Here is a 27,828-nt window from a genome sequence, read left to right on the forward strand (position 1 = left end):
GATCATAATTTATTCACATTAAACCTGATTTTGGTCCACGCACAGAAAGGGTAAACTCAGTACAGAACAAACCTCCTGTTTTTCGTGGAGATCACTTTTATAATATAGCTATTCCTTGTCACATCTCTTAAAAAACATTTTGACACTGAAGATACCCAGAGATGAAGAATTCCAGGTGGTATTTCATTCCATTCTTCCTGGAAACACATTTGACCAGATGTGAGAAATACTATGTTTGAAATGTCTGGAGGAGGCAGAGGAGGTGGGGGAAAAGTTTAGGCGATGCTGAAGACTTGCTCTTCTCATGCCGGTGAACGACAAGGAGCTCAATAAGATGCTGGGCGGCGTGATGATCGCTCAGGGCAGCGTGCCCAACATCCAGGCCGCCCTGCTGCCCAAGAAGGTCCAAAAATAAAACTCGATGTTTTAACACCAAAAAGGCTCTTTTCAGAGCCAAAAAGTAAAGCTAAATGTTTGGGGTCATTATTGTTACATTTTTAATTTCAAAATTCTCCACACATTCTCTTGTGGGGATATAGGTCAAGACTGCAGGCAAGCCAGTCCAGTTCACGTATCCTCCTCTTCCACAGACATGCCTTTGTAATGTGTGCATAATGTGGTTTGTGTTGTTGAGAAACATCATAAACATCCCCAGAAAAAAGGTCTTGAAGGCAACATATATTGGTCTAAAATCTAAAATGTGTTTTTCTGCATTAATGCCACCATCACAGAAGTGTAAATTACCTTTGCCAAGGGCACTGTCACAATCCCATAGCATGACAGACACTGGCTTGTGGAGATGTTGCTAATAGGTTTAGATGGTCCTTTTTGTCCTTGGTCCAGAGCACACGCCATCCACTTCTTCCAAAAAACATCTGGAACACAGATTCGGCTTACCACGATACACAGCTTTGTTTTTGGACAATAAAGTTTAAGTGGCATTTATGAATTTATGTAATTTTGTATAGTAGTACTTGACAAAGTTTTCCTAAAATAATCCCTTACCCATGTTGTTATATCAGCTATAGATGAATGCCAGTTCTTGATGCAGTGCTGTCTGAGGGATGGAAGAGCACGGGGGTTCACTTTGGGCTTGTGCCCTTGCCCTTTATACACTTAAATTTCTCCAGATTACTTGAATGGTTTAATGGTACTATGTGTGGTAAAGTTGAGGAGTTGTTTTAATCACTGAAATTTTCATGAATCATGAATGAACATGGCAAGTCAGACTTCTGACACCCTGGGAGTTTTACCCAGGGAATTCTCCAATTTGAACAACTTCAACTCAAGACACACAGGTTCACTGCAAAGAGAGGCAGAGTAGGTGGTTCGCAGTACAAAAAGATTTATTAATAACAATTTATAAAACTATTTATAATAATTAGTACTAAATATTAAATACTACTAAGCATAGCTATATGAGGGCGCCCTTGCACCACACAGTTCAGCAGCAACCGTAGCTGTCCGTTTAAGCTGACAGAACATTCACAGTCAAAATTCTACACACAATACCCATAATGACGTTTTTTTTTTTTTGCAAATTTATTTAAATTTAAAAACTAAAAAAATCACATGTACATAAGTATTCACAGCCTTTGCCATGAAGCTCAAAATTGAGCTCAGGTGCATCCTGTTATCTCTGGTCATTATTCAGATGTTTTACAAATTAATTAGAGTCCACCTGAAGTGAATTTAGTTGATTGGACGTGATTTGGAAAGACACACACCATATAAGGTCCCACAGTTGACAGTGCATGTCAGAGCACGAACCAAGCATGAAGTCAAAGGAATTGTCTTTAGACCACCGAAACAGGATTGTCTCAAGGCACAAATCTGGAGACGAGTACAGAAACATTTCAGCTGCTTTGAAGGTCCCAATGAGCACAGTAGCCTCCATCATCCATAAATGGAAGAAGCTGTGATCCACCAGGACTCTTCCTAGAGCTGGCCACCCATCAAAACTGAGCGATCAGGGGAGAAGGACCTTAGTCAGGGAGGTGACCAAGAACCCAATGGTCACTCTGTCAGAGCTCCAGCATTACTCTGGAGAGAGGAGAATCTCCCAGAAGGACAACCATCTCTGCAACAATCCACCAATCAGGCCTTTATGGTAGAGTGGCCAGACGGAAGCCACTCCTTAGTAAAAGGCACATGGCAACCCTCCTGGAGTTTGCCAAAAGACACCTGAAGGATTCTCAGACCATGAGAAACAAAATTCTCTGGTCTGATGAGGCAAAGTTTGAACTCTTTGGCATGAATGCCAGGAATCACGTTTCAAGGAAACCAGGCACCATCCCTACAGTGAAGCTTGGTGGTGGTAGCATCATGCTGTGGGGATGTTTTTCAGCAGCAGGAACTGGGAGACTAGTCAGGATTGAGGGGAAAGATGAATGCAGCAATGTACAGAGACATCCTGGATGAAAACCTGCTTCAGAGTGCTCTTGACCTCAGACCAGGACGATGGTTCATCTTTCAGCAGCACAATGACCCTAAACACACAGCCAAGATATCAAAGGAGTGGCTTCAGGACAACTCTGTGAATGTCCTTGAGTAACCCAGACACAGCCCAGACCTGAATCTTCTTGGAGCCAGTCTGCCCTCCAGCCAGGACTTATATCGGTGCAGGACCAGGAAGCGAGCTGATAATATCTCTGCAAACCCCTCACATTCTCTACTACACTGTGTTTAAACGCCGCCCCTCTGGCTGATGTTGCGGAGTTCCGTACATCAAAACAAGACACAGGAACAGTTTCTTTCCACAGACCATCACACTGATGAACAATTTATTTAAATCTGTTTGTCTGATTCTTTGCACATTTTAGTTGCACATTTTTATTGTGAATTATTTAGTGTTTATTTATACATGCTTGTACAGAGAGAGTACAGCATATTCACCAAGTTTGAAGATACTTGGTGAATAAAGGCAACCTGATGGAGCTTGAGAGGTGCTGCAAAGACGAATGGGCAAAACTGCCCAAAGATAGGTGGACCAAGCTTCTGACATCATATTAAAGACTTGAGGCTGTAATTGCTGCCAAAAGTGCATCAACAAAGTATTGAGCAAATGGTGTGATTTTTTTACTTTTTGACCTTTAATAAATTTGCAAAAAAAAAAAAAAAAACCCTTTAATGTGTCATTATGGGGTATTGTAAGTAGAACTTTAAGGAAAAATATATATATATTTCACTCGATTGTGTAATAAGGGCATAACATAAATTACTGAAAAAGTGAAGCTCTGTGAATACTTTACAGATGCACTGTAAACAAAAGTGCAATGTGTCACGGTGTACATCTGCCAAGCCTACAGTTCCATAGGTGCTTGGTAGACAAACACACAGGTGAGAGGTTTTGTTTAAGGGGTGCTTTTGGAGAGGATGCCTTTGGGGGATATTTCTGATGTACACAGTCCCTTGCATAGCCTTCTGCAGCAGCTCACCCAAAGCTCGACAGAAGCACAAGGGTCAGAGAGTTCTCACCAGTGTTATAGTTTTTGGGTGGGCATCAGTCCTAGTAAGAAAGGACCCGCTGGATATTTGCTCCCACTCCTGTAGCAATGATCAAGAGGCAAGTGCTACCTGTCACTGGGAAGGCCCCCACTGCCCAGCGATGATGGTAGGCAGCGGGGACCACCAAATTCCTGGATGTGTAGACAGACCTATGTCAAGAATTCCACAAGGAGAGACATAACTTGTCATGACCTTGCACAAGAAAAGCCCCAGACTGCTGCTACAATAATAATTAACAGTCGCAATAACAACAATAATTATTTTTATACCACTGTCTGGACACATACATAGTGCTTCTCAAAATAAAATTTAATAAAAGACAAAAGTATAACAAAGGAGGCATGTTTTTGCTTCCCCCCCCACCCTTCAGGTTTTAGTCATGAGGAGAATAGCAAAACAATATTTTTTGTCATATTACCTATTCCCAGTCAAAGGTCACATCACATCCCTGTAAAACCGCACCTGTTTTAAAGTGCTGTGGGTGTGGAGACAGACACCAACACCAGGTTTTACTCAGGTAGTCATAGGTTGCTGTCTCTGATGTAAGTACATTTGGAGCATGTCTTACTCCATTTTGCTATTTACACCAAGTGTAATCAGTGCAAATTAAGGCGCTGGACACAAAGTGGTTCTATTTCATCATCCAATTAATCACTTGTGTTTTGGGGATAACATGAATGAAACCAATCAGATTGCCATTTTTTATTCCCTTGCATCTGAAACTGCCACACCGCTATTTAGATAGATGACTCAGTAGATGAGATAAGATGTTTTCTGGGGAAACATTGCATCTGTGTGCAGAGTCAATGGATGTTCATTTATGGGGGCAGCAGATTCCTGAGGTGAAGCAGGTATCTTGTTCCAACAATACTGCCTCCTCCACTCCATCTCACCACTGCTGCTCCCATGTACAGCAATGTCTTAGTGCCCACTATCCACAAACCCAGTGTAGAACAAAACTAGGAATACATTTGTGCTCCAGACCAGTGGCTAAAGTTTTGCATTTAGTTTTCCTGTAGTTTGAAACACAAATGTGCATACAAGCAGCATGTACACACATTGAGAACCTGCCTATGTAAAGTATATCTGAATATTGCGCCATACAAAAATGTGTGCTCAACGTCAACCAAGGTCTTTGGTGATTTATGGTGCAATGGCTTTAAAATGCTTCATGTTAACATTTCCAAATCATTGCACCTGACCGCACCTCATCTAAAGACAATTCTTTACAGGCACATATGCTAATTTAAAAAAATGTGGGTGGCTGGGTATGAAAATGACAATTGTATTGTGCACTGCTGTGTCCCACCTGTAATATATATACAAAATTATTCAGTCTTTAGTGTCCTTAAATCAGAATTCTCTTCTGTGTGATTAGATATCAACAGTAGATGACCAGCTGCTGGTGCTTAAATTTTGCCGTGTTCTCATCTCATAATTTAAACTGCACAATGACTTGACAAGTCTGACACATCTGTTTCTCACATCACCGTCAGCTTCTTGAGTACTATTGTCCTTAGTGTCAAAGTGCTAGTCAAGTCAGGAACCTTCAATTATTTCCATTAAAATCACATTAATGAAATGTAATGCTTCTCTAAAAACCAGAACATCAATAATCACAAGAGAAAAAAAAAGTGTTACGTAAAAATCATAATTGTTCCGTAATTTGTGTGGTTTGAGACATGACATCAAGGGTGTGCCAAATTCTTCAGGCTTTGAGTTCTGTGATTTGGGATGCAGCACCCAGCTTAGTTGTTTGGGGAGGTGAGGGCAGCAGGCTTGTGACCAAAGGACACTTGATTTGGTTACCAATCAGAGCAGTCAACTCACTAACCTGCACTTGAACAAAGTTCTTAATCTCAAAGTTGCTCCCAGTGCCTTGCATAGAGCCACCATGACATCACTGTGAGTGGGTGAATGTAAGGCATCATTATAAAGTGCTTTGAACATCTATATTATCCAGTCCAGTCTTCTACTCATTTCATCTTGAAAATGAACAAACCTAAAAAGTCAATAATATCAAATGTTATTTAGTCTTCAAACATTTCATATGCCACATATGAAGAGCGAACGCTCAGTGGTCAACCACTCATTTATTTACATGTCATCGCTAATACAACCTCCTATATGTCTCATGTTTAACTTTAGACTTCTACCTCGTATACGGGCATTACACAAAATCAGCCATAACTGGTTCAGTTACACATGCAGGTTTACAAATCAAATAGGTTCAAGTATGAAATTTCATGTGTCTGTTCAGATCACTCTTATTTCTAAAGCTTTTATTACACTGAAAACAGCAAAATGGTTTCTCTCCCGTATGAATTCTCATGTGTGTGTTCAGACTACCCTTTTCTGTAAATCTTCTACCACACTCAGTGCAACCAAATGGTTTATCTCCTGTATGAATTATCATGTGTTTATTGAGATTGCTCTTATTTCTAAAGCTTTTGCCACATTCAAAACAGCCAAACGGTTTCTCTCCCGTATGAATTCTCATGTGTCTGTTTAGACTACCTTTTTCTGCAAATGTTCTACCACAATCAGAACAGCCAAATGGTTTCTCTCCTGTATGAATTCTCATGTGTCTACTCAAATTGCTCTCACTTCTAAATCTTGTGCCACACTCAAAGCAGACAAATGGTTTCTCTCCAGTATGAATTCTGACATGTTTATTCAGATTGTGGTTTTCTCGAAATCTTTCCCCACATTCAGGACAGCCAAATGGTTTCTCTCCTGTATGGATTCCCATATGTTTGTTCAGGTGGCTCTTATTTCTAAATCTTTTACCACACATGAAACAACCAAATGGTTTATCACCTGTATGAATTCTCATATGTTTAACCAGATCGCTCTTATTTCTAAATCTTCGACCACATGTACAACAGCCAAATGGTTTCTCTCCAGTATGACTTCTCATATGTGTTTTCAACCCGCCCTTTTCTCTAAAATGCTTGCCACACTCCAAACAACTAAATGGTTTCTCTCCTGTATGAATTTTCATGTGAGTGGCAAGATTGCTCTTATTTCTAAATCTTTTGTTACACTCAGAACAGCTAAATGGTTTCTCTCCTGTGTGAATTCCCATGTGTTTGTTCAGATTGCTCTTAAGTCCAAATCTTTTACCACACTCAGAGCAGCCAAATGACTTCTGTACATTATGAATTCTGATGTCTGTATTCAGATGGCCCTTTTGTCTCCACATCCTTCCACACTCAAGGCACATTATTGGATTCTCCCTTGCTTGATGTCTCTTGCATTCTCTGAAACCATTTATGTGGCCAAATGTTTTTTCACATTCAGAGCAGTTAAATTGTTTATTAGCAATGTTATATGTGTTGTCACTGTTTTTCACAGAGTCTAAACCTGAATGAGGTACCCAGGTCTGCTTCCATTCAGAACTGTCATCAGTTTCTGTTTCAGGACAGTCTGAACTCCTGTCATCCATATCAGACTTCAAATGACTGTATGGATCAGAGCTGCTGGCCATTTGTGGTTGTCCCCAGTCCTCCTCATCAGACTTTATTTTCAGCATGCTGTATTCATTCGTACTGCTGGCTACAGGCTCTGCCTCTGGGCTGTCATCAGTCTCATTTTGATAAAGCTGTGATGACTGGGAGGGTTTTTCATCATTTTCAATCTTTACAGTGACAACAGTAAACGGGAACATTGTGAAATCTGTCTCCTCCAACTGGTGTAGCTGCTCTTCTTGACTTGTCCACAGTTCTTGCTGTTCCGCTTTTAAAATTGTGCGCTTCAAGTCTTCCTGGTCCACACTCAGATTCCACTCCTGCTGAGGGACAAAGTCTTCTTTCCTCACTGAGAACTGCTGCATGTCTGTAAGAGAGTAAGTAAATTATTCTTAAAAATAAGAGCCTTTATTAAGATAAAGAAGCAAAGTGGGGTGTGTGTCAGCCCACCCCCCAGGTTTTGTTTTTAATGAAAGTTAGTTAAATGCCCACCCCAAAATAAACTGATTTTGTGATGCCAACGCAGCATATAAATTTTTCACAATGTTTTTTTTAGTCGCTTCTGTCTTAGCTGTGATGACGTCAGTGTGCACAGGTAGTAGTCGCAAGACAATAACATAAATTTGAGAGTTTACAGTATGAGGGGCCAAGGAGGAACGGATCGGGCACTGACACAATAGTCCCACAGTGTGACAGATTGAGTAAATTGATTAGAACAAATTAAATTAATAATTTGTTTGGTGGCAACAATCATCTAATCTGTCTGTCTCCAGTGGATATCAAGCTGTGATGGAATGAGTGAACAACCACTGAAAATGGATGTGCATATAGTGGAAAGGTTTGTGTGTCCCTATGATCATGATCTTATCATGGTGGAGAGGTTTGTGTGTCCCTGTGATCATGATCTTATCATGGTGGAGAGGTTTGTGTGTCCCTGTGATCATGATCTTATCATGGTGGAGAGGTTTGTGTGTCCCTGTGATCATGATCTTATCATGGTGGAGAGGTTTGTGTGTCCCTGTGATCATGAGAGCTATGCTGTAATATAATATCCTTAATAACAGAGCGGAAGGCATTCAAAGACATTAAGTATGACAGTTTCAATTCAGATTGAAGCACATTCCCATCAGAGGGAGCAGAAAAAACTAAAAGCTTTCTTTCCTATTACACTGCGAACATGAGGAACATGGAAACATAGCATGCCATTAAAGCATTAAGCATAATAGCTTTCAGATCTCTGAAGTAAACTGGATAAATAGATCATAACCAGCCCAATAAGAGCCTTGTAAACCAAAGTCATCCAATATGTACATCACCTTACAGTCAAAGAGGGCATGCCAGCATTAGCCTACAACTCACAGTGGTGGGTGAGGCAGCTACAACCAGTGATGAATCTCAAGGCACAATGATTGTGCTCCTGGTAGGGTCTCCTATGGCAAATTGGTCTCAGGTGAGAGGCCAGACTAAGAATGGTTCAGAAAGACTCCACAGAAAAAACAAGGCAGAGGGAATGTGACCCAGCCGAGAGGAAGCCCAGGCCTCGCATTGGGACCCAGGCCTGGACAGAGGGCCCATCATCAAGCGCCTAGTGACTGGGCTTGCCACAAAGCCTAGCTGTGCTCAGCTTGAAGAGGAAACATGGACTTTCCATCTGCACTTTGTGGGCTCCCCACCCGCAGTGGGAACCGCTGGGGTTGGTACACTGTCCTATGGGTGCCAGTGAAAATCAAGGATCTCAATAGACCAGACACAGACAGTAAAGGGTAGCTCTGGGGGCGTGGAAATATCACCTCGCTGTGGAAGGAAGGAGCTGGAACTCATGCGGGAGGTGAAGCACTACCTGTTAGATCTGGTGGGCCTCACTTCCATGCACAGCCTTGGCTCTGGAACCACTCTCCTTGAAAGGGGTTGGATCTTATTCTTCTCTGGAGTTGCCCAGGGTGTAAGGCAAGTGTGGGGATAGTCACACTACCATCAACATTAATGCTTGCCAATTGTCTGGGACAAGTGTAAAATGTGATTGGACAAGCAATCTAAATCTTTGTCCGACCGCACAAGTGGCATGTTTTGTTTTGTTTGTTTTTTTTGGTTTAAAACATTCAAATTCTTTATTTTCATCGCTCGGAAACAAAATACCTGACTGCCGCCTTTTTCTTATTTACATCATGTCTTGTCTCGCACCTCGCGAGAAAGCGTCTTCGTTTTTTCCCGCCACTCTCCACGCAGCGGACAATCGGAAAACATATCACAGGGTTCTCCCCACACAACGGAACAACGGTGCCGCGCCATCAGTGTTCTGACAGCGCCGTCACACTCTGCTCTGCTATCAGGTAGTTTTCTAAAATCCAGCCAGGCTATTTGTGCTGAACTGCCCGCTCGTCCCTCCCCCACCAGCAGAGAGCCGAGCAGCACTGCAGCTCAGAGAGCAAAGTGGAAAAAAAACTCTGTCAAAGTCTTCAGATAAAACGAGCTCCTTCTGCTTGTATAGCTCCAGAAATTCATTTATAGGCTTTATTTTACAGTTTAAAGCCTTCATGTTTCCAAAGTTTGCTCAAATACGGTGTGAGAGTGAAGAGTCTCTCGTTCCCTCACACACAGAGCGAGAGAGAGAGAGCGCGAGAGAGCGAGGGGGGGGGGGGGGGGGGGGGGGGGGGAAGGAGGTAAAAGTGTTACTGGATGTAAAAATGCAGCAAAACAATTTTAATAAACGATCATCACACAGCCTCAGTGAAACAGTAAAGTGTGAAAAACTGATTCAGAAAGTTCATTCATCCAGGATTCAGCTTTAAAAGAACAGATTTACTCCTTTACTTCTTCCAGAATTATTTTTTTCATTTTCTTTTTATTATTGTTGTTTATGCACCAATGACACCAGATCAAATTAGTTGTATGTGAGAACTTACTTGGCAATAAATCTGATTGTGATTTAACAATCAAATTAGTCCAGATTTAGCTCTTGTTCACAAGAATAAGTTTGCAATTCCACTCAAAAATGTAAAAAAAAAAAAAAAAAGAATAATAAAAAAAAAAAAGCTAAACTGTCAACATGACAGAAAATACTCTGTCCAGACTCTTACTGGACTAAAGGTACAGTGTGTCATTTTTAAAGAAGAGAGCAAATGTTATGTCCATCAAATATTAATTTGTTTTTAAACTTTTCAATGTCATTTATTTTCTTAACATAGACAGAAAAATACAAAAGAGAACTTTGCTATTACAACATAAGTGTAAATTTTTGTGTATTATTCTTGCTTTCAATGCATCTAAAACCAGTCAATATGACTCGCAACGCGTCGTCTCGGGCGATAATTGCCAACAGCACCGCTATATTAAAAATTTTGGGAATAACCCTATATAATGTGTGCACCAGACCACTGTATGGAGTGTGCGTTCGTAGCATCTTCTTGCAAGATGGGGTGGCGGGAAACATTAGATAAACATCGCATCGATTAACACGCCTTTTGAAGAATATATTGAACAGCATGTCTTTTCTAAAACCTCCGAAACTGGGCCAGATACTAGGGAAAGCGCCAGTCAAACGCAAAGCATCAACCCCTGCAAGTGTAGAAGCTTCAAAGAAGAGGTATGAAGAGAAAGGAAGAGAGAGGAAGTTTGAGAGTAGCTGGACACAGGATTATCCGTGGCTGGGGCTGTCAGGATTTTCCTTCAATTGCGGACCAGTAAGTCATTTTTAAATGTTGAAATAAAAGAATTTGATTTGCTTTATCAAAAAACATACTGGCAAATGATCATGCATTGAACAGTGATGAATTCAGAAAACACACAGGAGAGAAGCAGATGCATATTGGCATTTACCAATTATTTTAATTTTTTTCCCCAATTATGAACAATTGCAGGAGAGAAACATTATGAGCTATGTCTTGCTTAACAGATTAAAAGGCTAGAGGCTATGCATGCAATATGTAAGAAAATTTATTTTTTGAAATTCAATTTTACCACCCACACAGGAGAGAAGCAATTTATGAAAAAGTGTAATTTCAGTACTTCCACAGTAGCATGCCCCCAGACACCCCTAGGTGACATGCGCCATTGGCGTTATGTATCGCGTGCCTTTGGCACGCTTCACGCGCCTCGAGCCCGCGGCGCTCGCTTGTCCGGACACCAGCTTTTCCTATAGGAAAAGTAAACTGCCAGGGGTACTTGTCCTATGGACAAGTACACTAAAAAGCTTAATGTCAATGCCTGGTCACGAGTTCCCGGCTGAGTGCTACTACATTGGACATTAACCAGTACATGAGAAGGCTGCCTCCTTGCACCTTCAGGCGGCAGGGACGACGACCCTGAATGTTGCTGAATGGAGAAGCTCCAGAGAGCAGATATATGTTTGGAAGTTAAGGCAGCAGACTCTCCTGAAATTGTAATAAACATCCCAGTCCTCTACAACTCACAACTATTAGTAATGTTACTGTGAGCCCAATACCATTAGTGGCAGCTGTCTTTTCCTATGATAAACACATGAAGATGTTGTAGGCTATTTAGTGTTTTTAACAGTTTAATTTCTTGAAACAAAGTTGCTGATAATATTGATAGGCAAATGGTCAGTGATAAAAAAAATGTGTGAGAGAGAGAAAAATTCAGTTTGTTTTATTGCAGGGAAGTACACTGAGGGGACTGCGAGAGAATAGTGTGTGTGTGTGTGTGTGTGTGTGTGTGTGTGTGTGTGTGTGTGTGTGTGTGTGTGTGTGTGTGTGTGTGTGTGTGTGTGTGTGTAGGCCACATGAGAAGCTGCAGAAACTGACAGCAAAGCACTGTCTGTCTGAGAGAAAACTGTCAGGCAATAATGGCTGTTTAACTACCAAGTTACTTTACCTTTTTCTGTGTTGATTGAGAGATCCCAAGCAGCAGCAAATGACATATTGTTACATGAAGTGTGTCCTGAAGCTGTCTTTGAAAGATTCTTGTAGAGAGGAGCAGGATATTGCTGCTATCACATGCTGTTAAAATATAACATTTACATAATAAAATCAACTACAGGCATACCCAAATACTGTAATAAATTAAGCATGATGAGTTGAGCATATGCCAGCATGTGGCCCCCCTTTTAACTCTCTCCTTTTTTTCAAACCCTTATTGCAGATGGACAGACTTAAGCTTAAAAGTGCAGTATGGAAGTATTACACTCAACCAACACCAGAGATGCACCAACACCAACACATGCAATAAAGGTGTCAGCATGGAAGCAACAACAGGAAAAACCACAAATACTTCAAACCTGTGGTTCCATCTTAGGATTAAACACCCTGAGTTGTATGAAACAGCACAGAAGAAACGGAAATCTGAATCCCATCAGGATAAGGCAACTTCATCTCAGCCAACAATGGAGGACATGTTTCAGAAACAAAGAAAGTGGACAAACTCACATGACAGGTCAAAACTAATGGACAAACTAGTCATAGGGATGATAATCACTGACAACCAACTGTTCACCCTGGTGTCTGATGTTGGCTTTAAGTGCCCCAGGGCTGCAGCAGAGGCATGATATGCACTGAAAAGTGACAAGTATGACTGAACTGAAAACCTGCAAGAAGTTCACCGCAAGATCAAAGCCCTGATTCAACCAGAGAATGCTGGCTGCTCTTTCTCCTTCACCACAGACTGCTGGTTTGGTGTGACAGAGCCTCTCATAAGACTGACATGCCATTTCATTGATGCTGAATGGACAAGAAGGCAGGTTGTCTTAAATACAAGATTGATGAATGGGTCCCACACTGGGGAATACCTGAAAGAGACATTCCTCAGTCTGTTTGAGGACTGGAAGGTAAGCAAAGACCGTATAGCACTAATGCTTCGAGACAGCAGAGCAAATATTATGAAGGGAATGAGGCTCGGTGAACTCCTAGACCTCAGCTGTACAGCGCACACCTTGCAACTTGTGGTGAATGACAGTCTGTCAAGTCAAAGAGCCGTCACAGATGTCATTGCAATACTTATGAAGTGGCCAAACACCGTCTGAGAGGTGGTTGGCTCTCACTGCGGTAGGTGGTTGGCTCTCACTGCAGTATTGTATCACTTCCTGTTCCGGAGCACAGCAGTGTTTTGCTGCATCTGTTAGCTGTTTAATCTGCGCAGTTAGATTGCTCTAGTTAACTACATAATGATTTGTTTCACAGTGTAATCTTCACGTGCCTTAACTAAAGCACTCCCTCTGCTGAATCACCTCTAAATTATTTACACATTATTCACTTTGTGTGTTTTTAGGAATCCGCTAGCTTAGCGCAGCTACTAGCTCTTAGCCAGTTTAGCATGGCGGCTTCTCCTGTCTCTCCCGCACTTTTCTGCTCTGGGTGTGAAATGTTTAGTTATTCCTCGGCCTCCTTTAGCAGTAATGGTACTTGTAATAAGTGTAGCTTATTCGTAGCTTTGGAGGCCAGGCTGGGCGAATTGGAGACTCGGCTCCGCACCGTGGAAAATTCTACAGCTAGCCAGGCCCGTGTAGTCGGTGCGGACCAAGGTAGCTTAGCCTCCGTTAGTTTCCCTCTGGCAGATCCCGAGTAGCCGGGAAAGCAGGCCGACTGGGTGACTGTGAGGAGGAAGCGTAGTCCTAAACAGAAGCCCAGTGTACACCGCCAACCTGTTCACATTTCTAACCGTTTTTCCCCACTCGGCGACACACCCGCCGAGGATCAAACTCTGGTTATTGGCGACTCTGTTTTGAGAAATGTGAAGTTAGCGACACCAGCAACCATAGTCACTTGTCTTCCGGGGGCCAGAGCAGGCGACATTGAAGGAAATTTGAAACTGCTGGCTAAGGCTAAGCGTAAATTTGGTAAGATTGTAATTCACGTCGGCAGTAATGACACCCGGTTACGCCAATCGGAGGTCACTAAAATTAACATTAAATCGGTGTGTAACTTTGCAAAAACAATGTCGGACTCTGTAGTTTTCTCTGGGCCCCTCCCCAATCGGACTGGGAGTGACATGTTTAGCCGCATGTTCTCCTTGAATTGCTGGCTGTCTGAGTGGTGTCCAAAAAATGAGATGGGCTTCATAGATAATTGGCAAAGCTTCTGGGGAAAACCTGGTCTTGTTAGGAGAGACGGCATCCATCCCACTTTGGATGGAGCAGCTCTCATTTCTAGAAATCTGGCCAATTTTCTTAAATCCTCCAAACCGTGACTATCCAGGGTTGGGACCAGGAAGCAGAGTTGTAGTCTTACACACCTCTCTGCAGCTTCTCTCCCCCTGCCATCCCCTCATTACCCCATCCCCGTAGAGACGGTGCCTGCTCCCAGACCACCAATAACCAGCAAAAATCTATTTAAGCATAAAAATTCAAAAAGAAAAAATATTATAGCACCTTCAACTGCACCTCAGACTAAAACAGTTAAATGTGGTCTATTAAACATTAGGTCTCTCTCTTCTAAGTCCCTGTTAGTAAATGATATAATAATTGATCAACATATTGATTTATTCTGCCTTACAGAAACCTGGTTACAGCAGGATGAATATGTTAGTTTAAATGAGTCAACACCCCCGAGTCACACTAACTGCCAGAATGCTCATAGCACGGGCCGAGGCGGAGGATTAGCAGCAATCTTCCATTCCAGCTTATTAATTAATCAAAAACCCAGACAGAGCTTTAATTCATTTGAAAGCTTGACTCTTAGTCTTGTCCATCCAAATTGGAAGTCCCAAAAACCAGTTTTATTTGTTATTATCTATCGTCCTCCTGGTCGTTACTGTGAGTTTCTCTGTGAATTTTCAGACCTTTTGTCTGACTTAGTGCTTAGCTCAGATAAGATAATTATAGTGGGCGATTTTAACATCCACACAGATGCTGAGAATGACAGCCTCAACACTGCATTTAATCTATTATTAGACTCAATTGGCTTTGCTCAAAATGTAAATGAGTCCACCCACCACTTTAATCATATCTTAGATCTTGTTCTGACTTATGGTATGGAAATTGAAGACTTAACAGTATTCCCTGAAAACTCCCTTCTGTCTGATCATTTCTTAATAACATTTACATTTACTCTGATGGACTACCCAGCAGTGGGGAATAAGTTTCATTACACTAGAAGTCTTTCAGAAAGCGCTGTAACTAGGTTTAAGGATATGATTCCTTCTTTATGTTCTCTAATGCCATATACCAACACAGTGCAGAGTAGCTACCTAAACTCTGTAAGTGAGATAGAGTATCTCGTCAATAGTTTTACATCCTCATTGAAGACAACTTTGGATGCTGTAGCTCCTCTGAAAAAGAGAGCTTTAAATCAGAAGTGCCTGACTCCGTGGTATAACTCACAAACTCGCAGCTTAAAGCAGATAACCCGTAAGTTGGAGAGGAAATGGCGTCTCACTAATTTAGAAGATCTTCACTTAGCCTGGAAAAAGAGTCTGTTGCTCTATAAAAAAGCCCTCCGTAAAGCTAGGACATCTTACTACTCATCACTAATTGAAGAAAATAAGAACAACCCCAGGTTTCTTTTCAGCACTGTAGCCAGGCTGACAAAGAGTCAGAGCTCTATTGAGCCGAGTATTCCTTTAACTTTAACTAGTAATGACTTCATGACTTTCTTTGCTAATAAAATTTTAACTATTAGAGAAAAAATTACTCATAACCATCCCAAAGACGTATCGTTATCTTTGGCTGCTTTCAGTGATGCTGGTATTTGGTTAGACTCTTTCTCTCAGATTGTTCTGTCTGAGTTAGTTTCATTAGTTACTTCATCCAAACCATCAACATGTCTATTAGACCCCATTCCTACCAGGCTGCTCAAGGAAGCCCTACCATTATTTAATGCTTCGATCTTAAATATGATCAATCTATCTTTATTAGTTGGCTATGTACCACAGGCTTTTAAGGTGGCGGTAATTAAACCATTACTTAAAAAGCCATCACTTGACCCAGCTATCTTAGCCAATTATAGGCCAATCTCCAACCTTCCTTTTCTCTCAAAAATTCTTGAAAGGGTAGTTGTAAAACAGCTAACTGATCATCTGCAGAGGAATGGTCTATTTGAAGAGTTTCAGTCAGGTTTTAGAATTCATCATAGTACAGAAACAGCAATAGTGAAGGTTACAAATGATCTTCTTATGGCCTCAGACAGTGGACTCATCTCTGAGCTTGTTCTGTTAGACCTCAGTGCTGCTTTTGATACTGTTGACCATAAAATTTTATTACAGAGATTAGAGCATGCCATAGGTATTAAAGGCACTGCACTGCGGTGGTTTGAATCATATTTATCTAATAGATTACAATTTGTTCATGTAAATGGGGAATCTTCTTCACAGACTAAGGTTAATTATGGAGTTCCACAAGGTTCTGTGCTAGGACCAATTTTATTCACTTTATACATGCTTCCCTTAGGCAGTATTATTAGACGGCATTGCTTAAATTTTCATTGTTACGCAGATGATACCCAGCTTTATCTATCCATGAAGCCAGAGGACACACACCAATTAGCTAAACTGCAGGATTGTCTTACAGACATAAAGACATGGATGACCTCTAATTTCCTGCTTTTAAACTCAGATAAAACTGAAGTTATTGTACTTGGCCCCACAAATCTTAGAAACATGGTGTCTAACCAGATCCTTACTCTGGATGGCATTACCCTGACCTCTAGTAATACTGTGAGAAATCTTGGAGTCATTTTTGATCAGGATATGTCATTCAAAGCGCATATTAAACAAATATGTAGGACTGCTTTTTTGCATTTACGCAATATCTCTAAAATTAGAAAGGTCTTGTCTCAGAGTGATGCTGAAAAACTAATTCATGCATTTATTTCCTCTAGGCTGGACTATTGTAATTCATTATTATCAGGTTGTCCTAAAAGTTCCCTGAAAAGCCTTCAGTTAATTCAAAATGCTGCAGCTAGAGTACTAAAGGGGACTAGAAGGAGAGAGCATATCTCACCCGTATTGGCCTCTCTTCATTGGCTTCCTGTTAATTCTAGAATAGAATTTAAAATTCTTCTTCTTACTTATAAGGTTTTGAATAATAAGGTCCCATCTTATCTTAAGGACCTCATAGTACCATATCACCCCAATAGAGCGCTTCGCTCTTTGACTGCAGGCTTACTTGTAGTTCCTAGGGTTTGTAAGAGTAGAATGGGAGGCAGAGCCTTCAGCTTTCAGGCTCCTCTCCTGTGGAACCAGCTCCCAATTCGGATCAGGGAGACAGACACCCTCTCTACTTTTAAGATTAGGCTTAAAACTTTCCTTTTTGCTAAAGCTTATAGTTAGGGCTGGATCAGGTGACCCTGAACCATCCCTTAGTTATGCTGCTATAGACTTAGACTGCTGGGGGGTTCCCATGATGCACTGAGTGTTTCTTTCTCTTTTTGCTCTGTATGCACCACTCTGTATTTAATCATTAGTGATTGATCTCTGCTCCCCTCCACAGCATGTCTTTTTCTTGGTTCTCTCCCTCAGCCCCAACCAGTCCCAGCAGAAGACTGCCCCTCCCTGAGCCTGGTTCTGCTGGAGGTTTCTTCCTGTTAAAAGGGAGTTTTTCCTTCCCACTGTCGCCAAGCGCTTGCTCACAGGGGGTCGTTTTGACCATTGGGGTTTTTACATAATTATTGTATGGCCTTGCCTTACAATATAAAGCGCCTTGGGGCAACTGTTTGTTGTGATTTGGCGCTATATAAATAAAATTGATGATGATGATGATGTCACAGAAATCCTACTTTACAATCACACTGCAGTCATTGTTAAATTATTTCCTGTTGCATTTATAATAAACATTTGTATTTATTTACAGTGTCTGTTTTTATTGTTGAAATGAGATATAAATAATCTACCAGACTTAAAAAAAAGTACAAATTTCCATGTTATTTTGTCTAAAAATAAATGTCTGAGGTTCCTTATGTTAAACAAGAAATTATCTAATCTGAAATCACAGGTGGTTTTAATTTACAGATGAAAGGTTTCTAAAGAACCATTTATTGATTTATTTAGCTATTTTTTTTAAACAATAATCAGAAATTCTGAGGTAATAAACAACAACAAAAAACATGTCCAAGGATTTTTCTTCAGAAAACTGCTCCATAAATGAGCAGTCCTGTGACACGTTTGTTTTGTAGAGATCAGTGGTTTCAACACCGATCCAGTTTTTTTTTTTTTTTAACACCGATCCATTTTGTAGAGATCAGTGGTTTCTGCCACTAGTCTTCTGTGTTTTGGCCCGATGCGTAGTTCCTATTGGACAATGCAAAGGTACGTCACAGCTCAGAGCATCAAAAGTTGGATTGAACTTTGGCTGCGTCAGCCTGCCGACAAGCAGCAGTGCGCGCTCCCGTCAGATGCGTCGGTTTAGCTCGGCTTTTGACGCGACGCATCTGACACATCTAAAACGCAACGCGTCTCATTGTAAATGCTTTTTAGACTGATTTTTGATGCATTTGACACAGCTGACGTATTCAGTGTGAAAGGCCCATTATTCTAAAATAGAAGAAATTAATTTTTCCCTCAAAAATCTACACACAATACCCAGTAATGACAACGTGAAAAAAGTTTTGAGATTTTTCCAAATTCCTTAAAAAACAACAACAACAACAAAAAAATAATCACATGTACATAATTATTCACAGCCTTTGCCATAAAGCTCAAAACTGAGCTCTGGTGCATCATGTTTCCACTGATCATCCTTGAGATGTTTTACAGCTTCACATGACAGGATTTTAAAATCATCTTTAGGTTTCCAAAACCTGAGAGACCACACACGTGAAGATAAAAAAAAATCATCGATCTAACAGGTTTGGTCGTACAGTGTGCAGTGTTCAGCCACCCGGTAAAGACACCACCACCACACATGAACAGATTTCACACACGAATATTCCCAGCTCAGACAGGACATCTCGCAAAATTTCTCGAGATTAAACATGACTTCAGAGTAAACAAACAGAGGTACTTTGTGGAATATTTAAAACAGAGGGAAAAAATTATACAAAAAGAAAAAGAAAAGGCATTCTTTAAAGGAGTGGAGACAGCGTGACTACCGGAATTTCTGGTAAGTCAGAACAGCTGTTCTGAGTTTAGATTTCGCTCCATTTGGCTGCACGTCACATTCAGCAGGCTGCGTGCTCGTTTGTGGTTGGAAGACACCACACACACTGCGATATTGGGCCAAGACAATCCAATATGTTGAATATCCCTGATTTGCGATCGGAGCGCCCCTGATGTCCTTCCGAGCAGATCAGAGTGCTCTTAACACACCACATATGGCAGGAATATCTGATAAGATTATCTTTAGCATCATCACAATTGTCGGGGCGTCCTTAAGATTGTTTAAAGGGGAAGATCAGGTCGGATATCGGCCTAATTATCTTGTCGTGTGAACCAGGCTTTGGATTGTCCGGGGCAAGTAGACAAGCTGTTCCAATAGCAGGGGTACTGTATTATGTTGTCCTAATCAGAGAAGTGCAGTTTTTTTTGTTGTTTTTTTTTGTATAAATTGATCAAATTATTTATAAAACACAAACTGTGTTGTAAATCACCGGGAACTACATGGGTGATTCTTTAACTACGGGCACTATTGGCCTTGTAAATGTAATTTCCACCACACCATTGCCTTACAATATAAAGCACCTTGGGGCAACTGTTTGTTGTGATTTGGCGCTACATACATGTGCTCCGATTTCACTGTTTATCTCCATAGAAACTACCAAAACAATCTTTCATACAAACTGTTTAGGGACATTACAGTGTTGTGGTGGAAATTACAGGAATAGTGTGGGACAACTACATTTTGTTTAAAAAAAATCACAACAGTTGTATGACATTGAATACCCCAATTATGTTTTGATTATTTTACTGATATTTTATTCAGAGATATTTTAAAACAATAGAAAAAAACGTGTCTTTACCATTCATTTTTATCATTGAAGATCAAAAGTCTGGGTATGGGACAAGCACAAAATGGCAATATTTGCATATAATGATGCTGAAAAAAAGGTGAAAAAGTCATCATACACTACTAGAACAAATTTCTTAACACACTTTCATTGTAAAGATAACTATAAAAGTGTGAAATTTCCCCTTTTTTTGTTTTTCATACAATATGATTAAAGGACATAATAAGTTCCCATAGTCTAAGAATCACCAACAAATGCATTGTGGGAAACGCCTTTTTAACATGCAGAAATTTTTATTGAATTTCATTTTACACCTTTGCTGATGGCCTGAGTCAAGACAGCGACTTGAAGCAGTGATTCACGATGGATTTAAATCATTTAGGTTTTGAAAACATCCTGTTTTACGATTTGCTTCTGTTGTTTTATCACTTAACTGCTGAAGGCAAACCTAGAATTTAGATGTTGGGCCACATGGGATTCAAGCTCTTGTGACATAATTCTTTGTCCATTAGTCTCATGATTCAAAAACACCATTGAGAAATTCTGATTACACTGTGTAACACAATTTTTGTTCCTGGCTTCTAAGTGTTATATTTCAAGTGCTTATGTCTAAAGTCTATGGAAAAATGACTACATTCAGCACAAACTTTGATTTTATTTTTTTTAACGTTCTAGAAAGTTCTAAAAGTTTCTTGAAATTTCTAGATAATTCTGGAAACTTCTAGAAAATTCTGGACAGTTCTAGCAGTTACAGAATATTCTAGAAGACTACTCAGTAGTAGTGAAGGCGAATCGAGAATATTCTTGAAAAGACAAATTTCAAAATATCATTGTCCTGATCACAGAAGAAATGTTTCTGTGGAATAACAGCTATTTTCTATTTATTTAAGGCATAACATGTTAGGAAAACACACTGTGTACCCAGGAACAAAACAAAAATAAAAATGTTACATAGTGTTAGGTATCATGGTTCAATCTCATCCAAGTAATTTCAGAATTTTTCATAAGCAAATTTGTAAACTTTAAAAATATAATCACAAATGTATCATTTCTAAATGACACATTTAGGGTAGAATCAAATGTTATTTGCCATATTTTGTATTTGTATCTGCAAGTAGTTCTACAGCTAGCCAGGCCCCTGTAGTCGGTGCGGACCAAGGTAGCTTAGCCGCCGTTAGTTCCCCCCTGGCAGATCCCGAGCAGCCGGGAAAGCAGGCCGACTGGGTGACTGTGAGGAGGAAGCGTAGCCCTAAACAGAAGCCCCGTGTACACCGCCAACCCGTTCACATCTCTAACCGTTTTTCCCCACTCGACGACACACCTGCCGAGGATCAAACTCTGGTTATTGGCGACTCTGTTTTGCGAAATGTGAAGTTAGCGACACCAGCAACCATAGTCAATTGTCTTCCGGGGGCCAGAGCAGGCGACATTGAAGGAAATTTGAAACTGCTGGCTAAGGCTAAGCGTAAATTTGGTAAGATTGTAATTCACGTCGGCAGTAATGACACCCGGTTACGCCAATCGGAGGTCACTAAAATTAACATTAAATCGGTGTGTAACTTTGCAAAAACAATGTCGGAGTCTGTAGTTTTCTCTGGGCCCCTCCCCAATTGGACCGGGAGTGACATGTTTAGCCGCATGTTCTCCTTGAATTGCTGGCTGTCTGAGTGGTGTCCAAAAAATGAGGTGGGCTTCATAGATAATTGGCAAAGCTTCTGGGGAAAACCTGGTCTTGTTAGGAGAGACGGCATCCATCCCACTTTGGATGGAGCAGCTCTCATTTCTAGATATCTGGCCAATTTTCTTAAATCCTTAAAACCGTGACTATCCAGGGTTGGGACCAGGAAGCAGAGTTGTAGTCTTACACACCTCTCTGCAGCTTCTCTCCCCCTGCCATCCCCTCATTACCCCATCCCCGTAGAGACGGTGCCTGCTCCCAGACCACCAATAACCAGCAAAAATCTATTTAAGCATAAAAATTCAAAAAGAAAAAATAATATAGCACCTTCAACTGCACCACAGACTAAAACAGTTAAATGTGGTCTATTAAACATTAGGTCTCTCTCTTCTAAGTCCCTGTTGGTAAATGATATAATAATTGATCAACATATTGATTTATTCTGCCTTACAGAAACCTGGTTACAGCAGGATGAATATGTTAGTTTAAATGAGTCAACACCCCCGAGTCACACTAACTGTCAGAATGCTCGTAGCACGGGCCGGGGCGGAGGATTAGCAGCAATCTTCCATTCCAGCTTATTAATTAATCAAAAACCCAGACAGAGCTTTAATTCATTTGAAAGCTTGACTCTTAGTCTTGTCCATCCAAATTGGAAGTCCCAAAAACCAGTTTTATTTGTTATTATCTATCGTCCACCTGGTCGTTACTGTGAGTTTCTCTGTGAATTTTCAGACCTTTTGTCTGACTTAGTGCTTAGCTCAGATAAGATAATTATAGTGGGCGATTTCAACATCCACACAGATGCTGAGAATGACAGCCTCAACACTGCATTTAATCTATTATTAGACTCTACTGGCTTTGCTCAAAAAGTAAATGAGTCCACCCACCACTTTAATCATATCTTAGATCTTGTTCTGACTTATGGTATGGAAATAGAAGACTTAACAGTATTCCCTGAAAACTCCCTTCTGTCTGATCATTTCTTAATAACATTTACATTTACTCTGATGGACTACCCAGCAGTGGGGAATAAGTTTCATTACACTAGAAGTCTTTCAGAAAGCGCTGTAACTAGGTTTAAGGATATGATTCCTTCTTTATGTTCTCTAATGCCATATACCAACACAGTGCAGAGTAGCTACCTAAACTCTGTAAGTGAGATAGAGTATCTCGTCAATAGTTTTACATCCTCATTGAAGACAACTTTGGATGCTGTAGCTCCTCTAAAAAAGAGAGCTTTAAATCAGAAGTGCCTGACTCCGTGGTATAACTCACAAACTCGTAGCTTAAAGCAGATAACCCGTATGTTGGAGAGGAAATGGTGTCTCACTAACTTAGAAGATCTTCACTTAGCCTGGAAAAAGAGTCTGTTGCTCTATAAAAAAGCCCTCCGTAAAGCTAGGACATCTTTCTACTCATCACTAATTGAAGAAAATAAGAACAACCCCAGGTTTCTTTTCAGCACTGTAGCCAGGCTGACAAAGAGTCAGAGCTCTATTGAGCTGAGTATTCCATTAACTTTAACTAGTAATGACTTCATGACTTTCTTTGCTAACAAAATTTTAACCATTAGAGAAAAAATTACTCATAACCATCCCAAAGACGTATCGTTATCTTTGGCTGCTTTCAGTGATGCCGGTATTTGGTTACACTCTTTCTCTCCGATTGTTCTGTCTGAGTTATTTTCATTAGTTACTTCATCCAAACCATCAACATGTTTATTAGACCCCATTCCTACCAGGCTGCTCAAGGAAGCCCTACCATTATTTAATGCTTCGATCTTAAATATGATCAATCTATCTTTGTTAGTTGGCTATGTACCACAGGCTTTTAAGGTGGCAGTAATTAAACCATTACTTAAAAAGCCATCACTTGACCCAGCTATCTTAGCTAATTATAGGCCAATCTCCAACCTTCCTTTTCTCTCAAAAATTCTTGAAAGGGTAGTTGTAAAACAGCTAACTGATCATCTGCAGAGGAATGGTCTATTTGAAGAGTTTCAGTCAGGTTTTAGAATTCATCATAGTACAGAAACAGCATTAGTGAAGGTTACAAATGATCTTCTTATGGCCTCGGACAGTGGACTCATCTCTGTGCTTGTTCTGTTAGACCTCAGTGCTGCTTTTGATACTGTTGACCATAAAATTTTATTACAGAGATTAGAGCATGCCATAGGTATTAAAGGCACTGCGCTGCGGTGGTTTGAATCATATTTGTCTAATAGATTACAATTTGTTCATGTAAATGGGGAATCTTCTTCACAGAATAAAGTTAATTATGGAGTTCCACAAGGTTCTGTGCTAGGACCAATTTTATTCACTTTATACATGCTTCCCTTAGGCAGTATTATTAGACGGTATTGCTTAAATTTTCATTGTTACGCAGATGATACCCAGCTTTATCTATCCATGAAGCCAGAGGACACACACCAATTAGCTAAATTGCAGGATTGTTTTACAGACATAAAGACATGGATGACCTCTAATTTCCTGCTTTTAAACTCAGATAAAACTGAAGTTATTGTACTTGGCCCCACAAATCTTACAAACATGGTGTCTAACCAGATCCTTACTGTGGATGGCATTACCCTGACCTCTAGTAATACTGTGAGAAATCTTGGAGTCATTTTTGATCAGGATATGTCATTCAAAGCGCATATTAACAAATATGTAGGACTGCTTTTTTGCATTTACGTAATATCTCTAAAATCAGAAAGGTCTTGTCTCACAGTGATGCTGAAAAACTAATTCATGCATTTATTTCCTCTAGGCTGGACTACTGTAATTCATTATTATCAGGTTGTCCTAAAAGTTCCCTAAAAAGCCTTCAGTTAATTCAAAATGCTGCAGCTAGAGTACTGACGGGGACTAGAAGGAGAGAGCATATCTCACCCATATTGGCCTCTCTTCATTGGCTTCCTGTTAATTCTAGAATAGAATTTAAAATTCTTCTTCTTACTTATAAGGTTTTGAATAATCAGGTCCCATCTTATCTTAGGGACCTCGTAGTACCATATCACCCCAATAGAGCGCTTCGCTCTCAGACTGCAGGCTTACTTGTAGTTCCTAGGGTTTGTAAGAGTAGAATGGGAGGCAGAGCCTTCAGCTTTCAGGCTCCTCTCCTGTGGAACCAGCTCCCAATTCAGATCAGGGAGACAGACACCCTCTCTACTTTTAAGATTAGGCTTAAAACTTTCCTTTTTGCTAAAGCTTATAGTTAGGGCTGGATCAGGTGACCCTGAACCATCCCTTAGTTATGCTGCTATAGACGTAGACTGCTGGGGGGTTCCCATGATGCACTGTTTCTTTCTCTTTTTGCTCTGTATGCACCACTCTGCATTTAATCATTAGTGATCGATCTCTGCTCCCCTCCACAGCATGTCTTTTTCCTGGTTCTCTCCCTCAGCCCCAACCAGTCCCAGCAGAAGACTGCCCCTCCCTGAGCCTGGTTCTGCTGGAGGTTTCTTCCTGTTAAAAGGGAGTTTTTCCTTCCCACTGTAGCCAAGTGCTTGCTCACAGGGGGTCGTTTTGACTGTTGGGGTTTTACATAATTATTGTATGGCCTTGCCTTACAATATAAAGCGCCTTGGGGCAACTGTTTGTTGTGATTTGGCGCTATATAAAAAAATTGATTGATTGATTGAAATGATTCTTTAATTGGCTAAAATAGTGAATTAATGATCAGTTGGTGTAGATTTGAACTAAACTGTCACAGTCATCTCTAGCAGTTGTGAAGAGCACTGATCGCATAGTTCACTGTAAGTTACTGATGTATTTATCACAATGATTAATTATTACTCATCATAATGGTTACAAGATACACTGTGAACAATTTGAGTTTCTGGTACATCTACCAAGATATTGTTTTTGTAGAACAATCATGTATGAAAGCAGACGCATGCTTAGCTGCTCATTGTATACACTACCATTGTTTATTGATGGCCTAGTTCAAAAATAATGAAGCCTAACTGCTGATTTGCATTGCATTTGTCATGAACAAGCCATTATTTTATTTAGCACCCTCCAGATTTATCTGTGAGTTGCCTATAGTCTCTTTGACAGGTACTGAAAACTTCATGGAAAAATTCCACACGGTTCCAGAGACATGCATGAAATTTACCACAAAAATAGCACTTTTTTCAACAATTTTGTGTGACATTGATATTTAGCATTATCATTTAAAGTTGAATGTTAAAGAAATAACCTTGTCTTTTGTCAGTTTGTTTGTACTTCATACTAACACACAATAATACATTTTTGTAAAGGTAGAAATGTCATTTCCTAGAAAAATACATCATGTTTCTAAAGCAAGGTAAAACTGTCGCAAGCGTAACGCTGAGAATACGTCCTTGATTTATTTGTGTTAAAACCTTAGCTATATCTCCTACGCTGCTTCAATAGAATAATAATATTACTTGTTCAATAATACCAGGAACTAATGGACAGAATTTCTTTGTTTCAGGCTTCTGCGGACTAAAGAAGATACCTCCAACTGTTGTCGCAAGCGTTACACTCTAGCACATTATAGTATATATGCACTGATAATTTCTAGCAATGACTGAACCGAGACGAGTAGAAATATTGAAACACTGATATATAACCATACCTAAAATGATAACATTTCACAAAAAGACCACTTTTAAATTTTGATGGTTATGTCACACTTTGGCTTCGTTATTTTTGAACTAGGCCATCCATATCTCAGGTGCGACGAAAGTATGAAGCTGTTCTAACACTTAATAAGGATTAGTGCACTTATTACGAGGGACCTTGTCCCCATGTGGGACAAAAGCAAATAAAACAAATCATCTCACTAACAAAACTTGAGTACGAACAGTGTTTATGCCACTGGTGTGTATAAATAAATTACATTAATATATCACAATTGAAATATTGTGTTACTAGAGTGGGGTGACTTCATAATGGGGTGACGTCACTATGAACTTACACACTTCTTGTAGAGAAAATAAGAGCTAGAATACGTGATAAAGAATAAATCAATTTAAGCCCCCCCCCCCCTTGTTGAAAAAAAGGGGGGAGCTTAGTGAACAAACCTGCTCTGTATACTTCAGGCTTGAAATCAGCGTTGCACTTTAAATCGTCTGTTTTCTGCTTTTAAACGACCGACTTTTTCGTCGTACTCGGCGATCGTTCTTTCTTCATCACCAGCTCTTAGCTGTTGTTTCAACAACGTTGTCAGCAGCTAATAATCAACATTTTCTACAAAGCCTTTAAAAGACAACTTGCGTTCTACTAAAAACGACTAAACTCAATGTTTACAGCGACAAAGCAACATTAGCTTGTAGCAGAAATATTAAGCTAACAGGAAATGGGCGGTCATCCTTTAAGCGCTGGGTGTCTCTACTGCCTCCTATTGGACTGGAGTGTGATTCATGAGTATGCGCGTTCTTTTTTTTTTTTTTGGAAGGCGTTGCTGCGCTTCGTAACTAGTGCATTTGCTTACATAACACAACATTTATTGTCTGATTAAAAAAAGCTTGTACAGATCGTACATAAAAGCATATCAAAAGTTAGAAACCATAACAATAATAACTCCAATGTTAAAAACCACAATAATACTTGTACACCATAACATATTAATTTAGATAAATAGTACATAAAAGCACACATCACACATCCACGGTTAAAAACCACACTAATACTGATTGTACCTATCTTTAAAAACACTAACAATGGGCAAGTTCCCAACATCCGGTTTGGTAGACTGTTCGGTCTACCAAACCGGGGTCTATTGTTGCATCCTAATCATTACTGGCATTGTATCCGAGGGCTGTCTTCAAGATGGTGACCGTTCCCTTAACTGCAGATATCTGCACCTCATGGGCTCTTGGGTGACCAGGGATTGCTTCGAGGTATTTCTTCAGGTTCTTCTTCATAAGCCCTGTTGCTTCCACCACAACTGGTATGATATCTATTTCTTTCAATGACCATGTTGTTTGTAGGTCATTTTTTTTGTGTCAGGCCATAGTCATTTGGGGACTGTTACATCAATAACTTTTGCTGTTTTCACTTGCTTGTTCCAGATGACAATATGAGGTTTTATTGCACCTCCTTCAGTATGTCTTCTTGCTGGGATCTCTTTGTCATAGAAGATAGCTACTATTCCGTTGGATGAGACTGGTGCTGGCTCATGCTCCCAGACATTTCCCTCTACTTCCACCTCCACTTCCTTGCATACTTTCCACCGTAGATATTTACAGATCTTGTTGTGCCGGTTTGTATAATGTCTGTCTGCCATAAGGATCTGCTGGTTTACACTCTCAACAGCTGCAGAATCAGCATTGATCATTTTGTGAACTTCATGCCATTTTTTGAAGCCCTTT

At 40.3% G+C, this 27,828-nt stretch overlaps 1 protein-coding gene across 1 annotated transcript; it reads right to left on the reverse strand.

The window, feature by feature from the left end:
• Positions 1-5,240: 5,240 nt before the first annotated feature.
• On the reverse strand, positions 5,241-26,809 carry LOC117500876 (gastrula zinc finger protein XlCGF57.1-like). Its single transcript, XM_034159662.1, has 2 exons — positions 26,539-26,809; positions 5,241-7,344 (listed from the first exon to the last, which is right to left on the reverse strand). The coding sequence occupies exon 2, from the start codon at positions 7,340-7,342 to the stop codon at positions 5,738-5,740; it is 1,605 nt and encodes a 534-aa protein (XP_034015553.1). The 5' UTR covers positions 7,343-7,344; positions 26,539-26,809; the 3' UTR covers positions 5,241-5,737.
• Between the last annotated feature and the right edge of the window lie 1,019 nt (positions 26,810-27,828).

This window comes from Thalassophryne amazonica, chromosome 2 (assembly GCF_902500255.1).
Source record: "Thalassophryne amazonica chromosome 2, fThaAma1.1, whole genome shotgun sequence".
NCBI lineage: Eukaryota > Metazoa > Chordata > Actinopteri > Batrachoidiformes > Batrachoididae > Thalassophryne > Thalassophryne amazonica.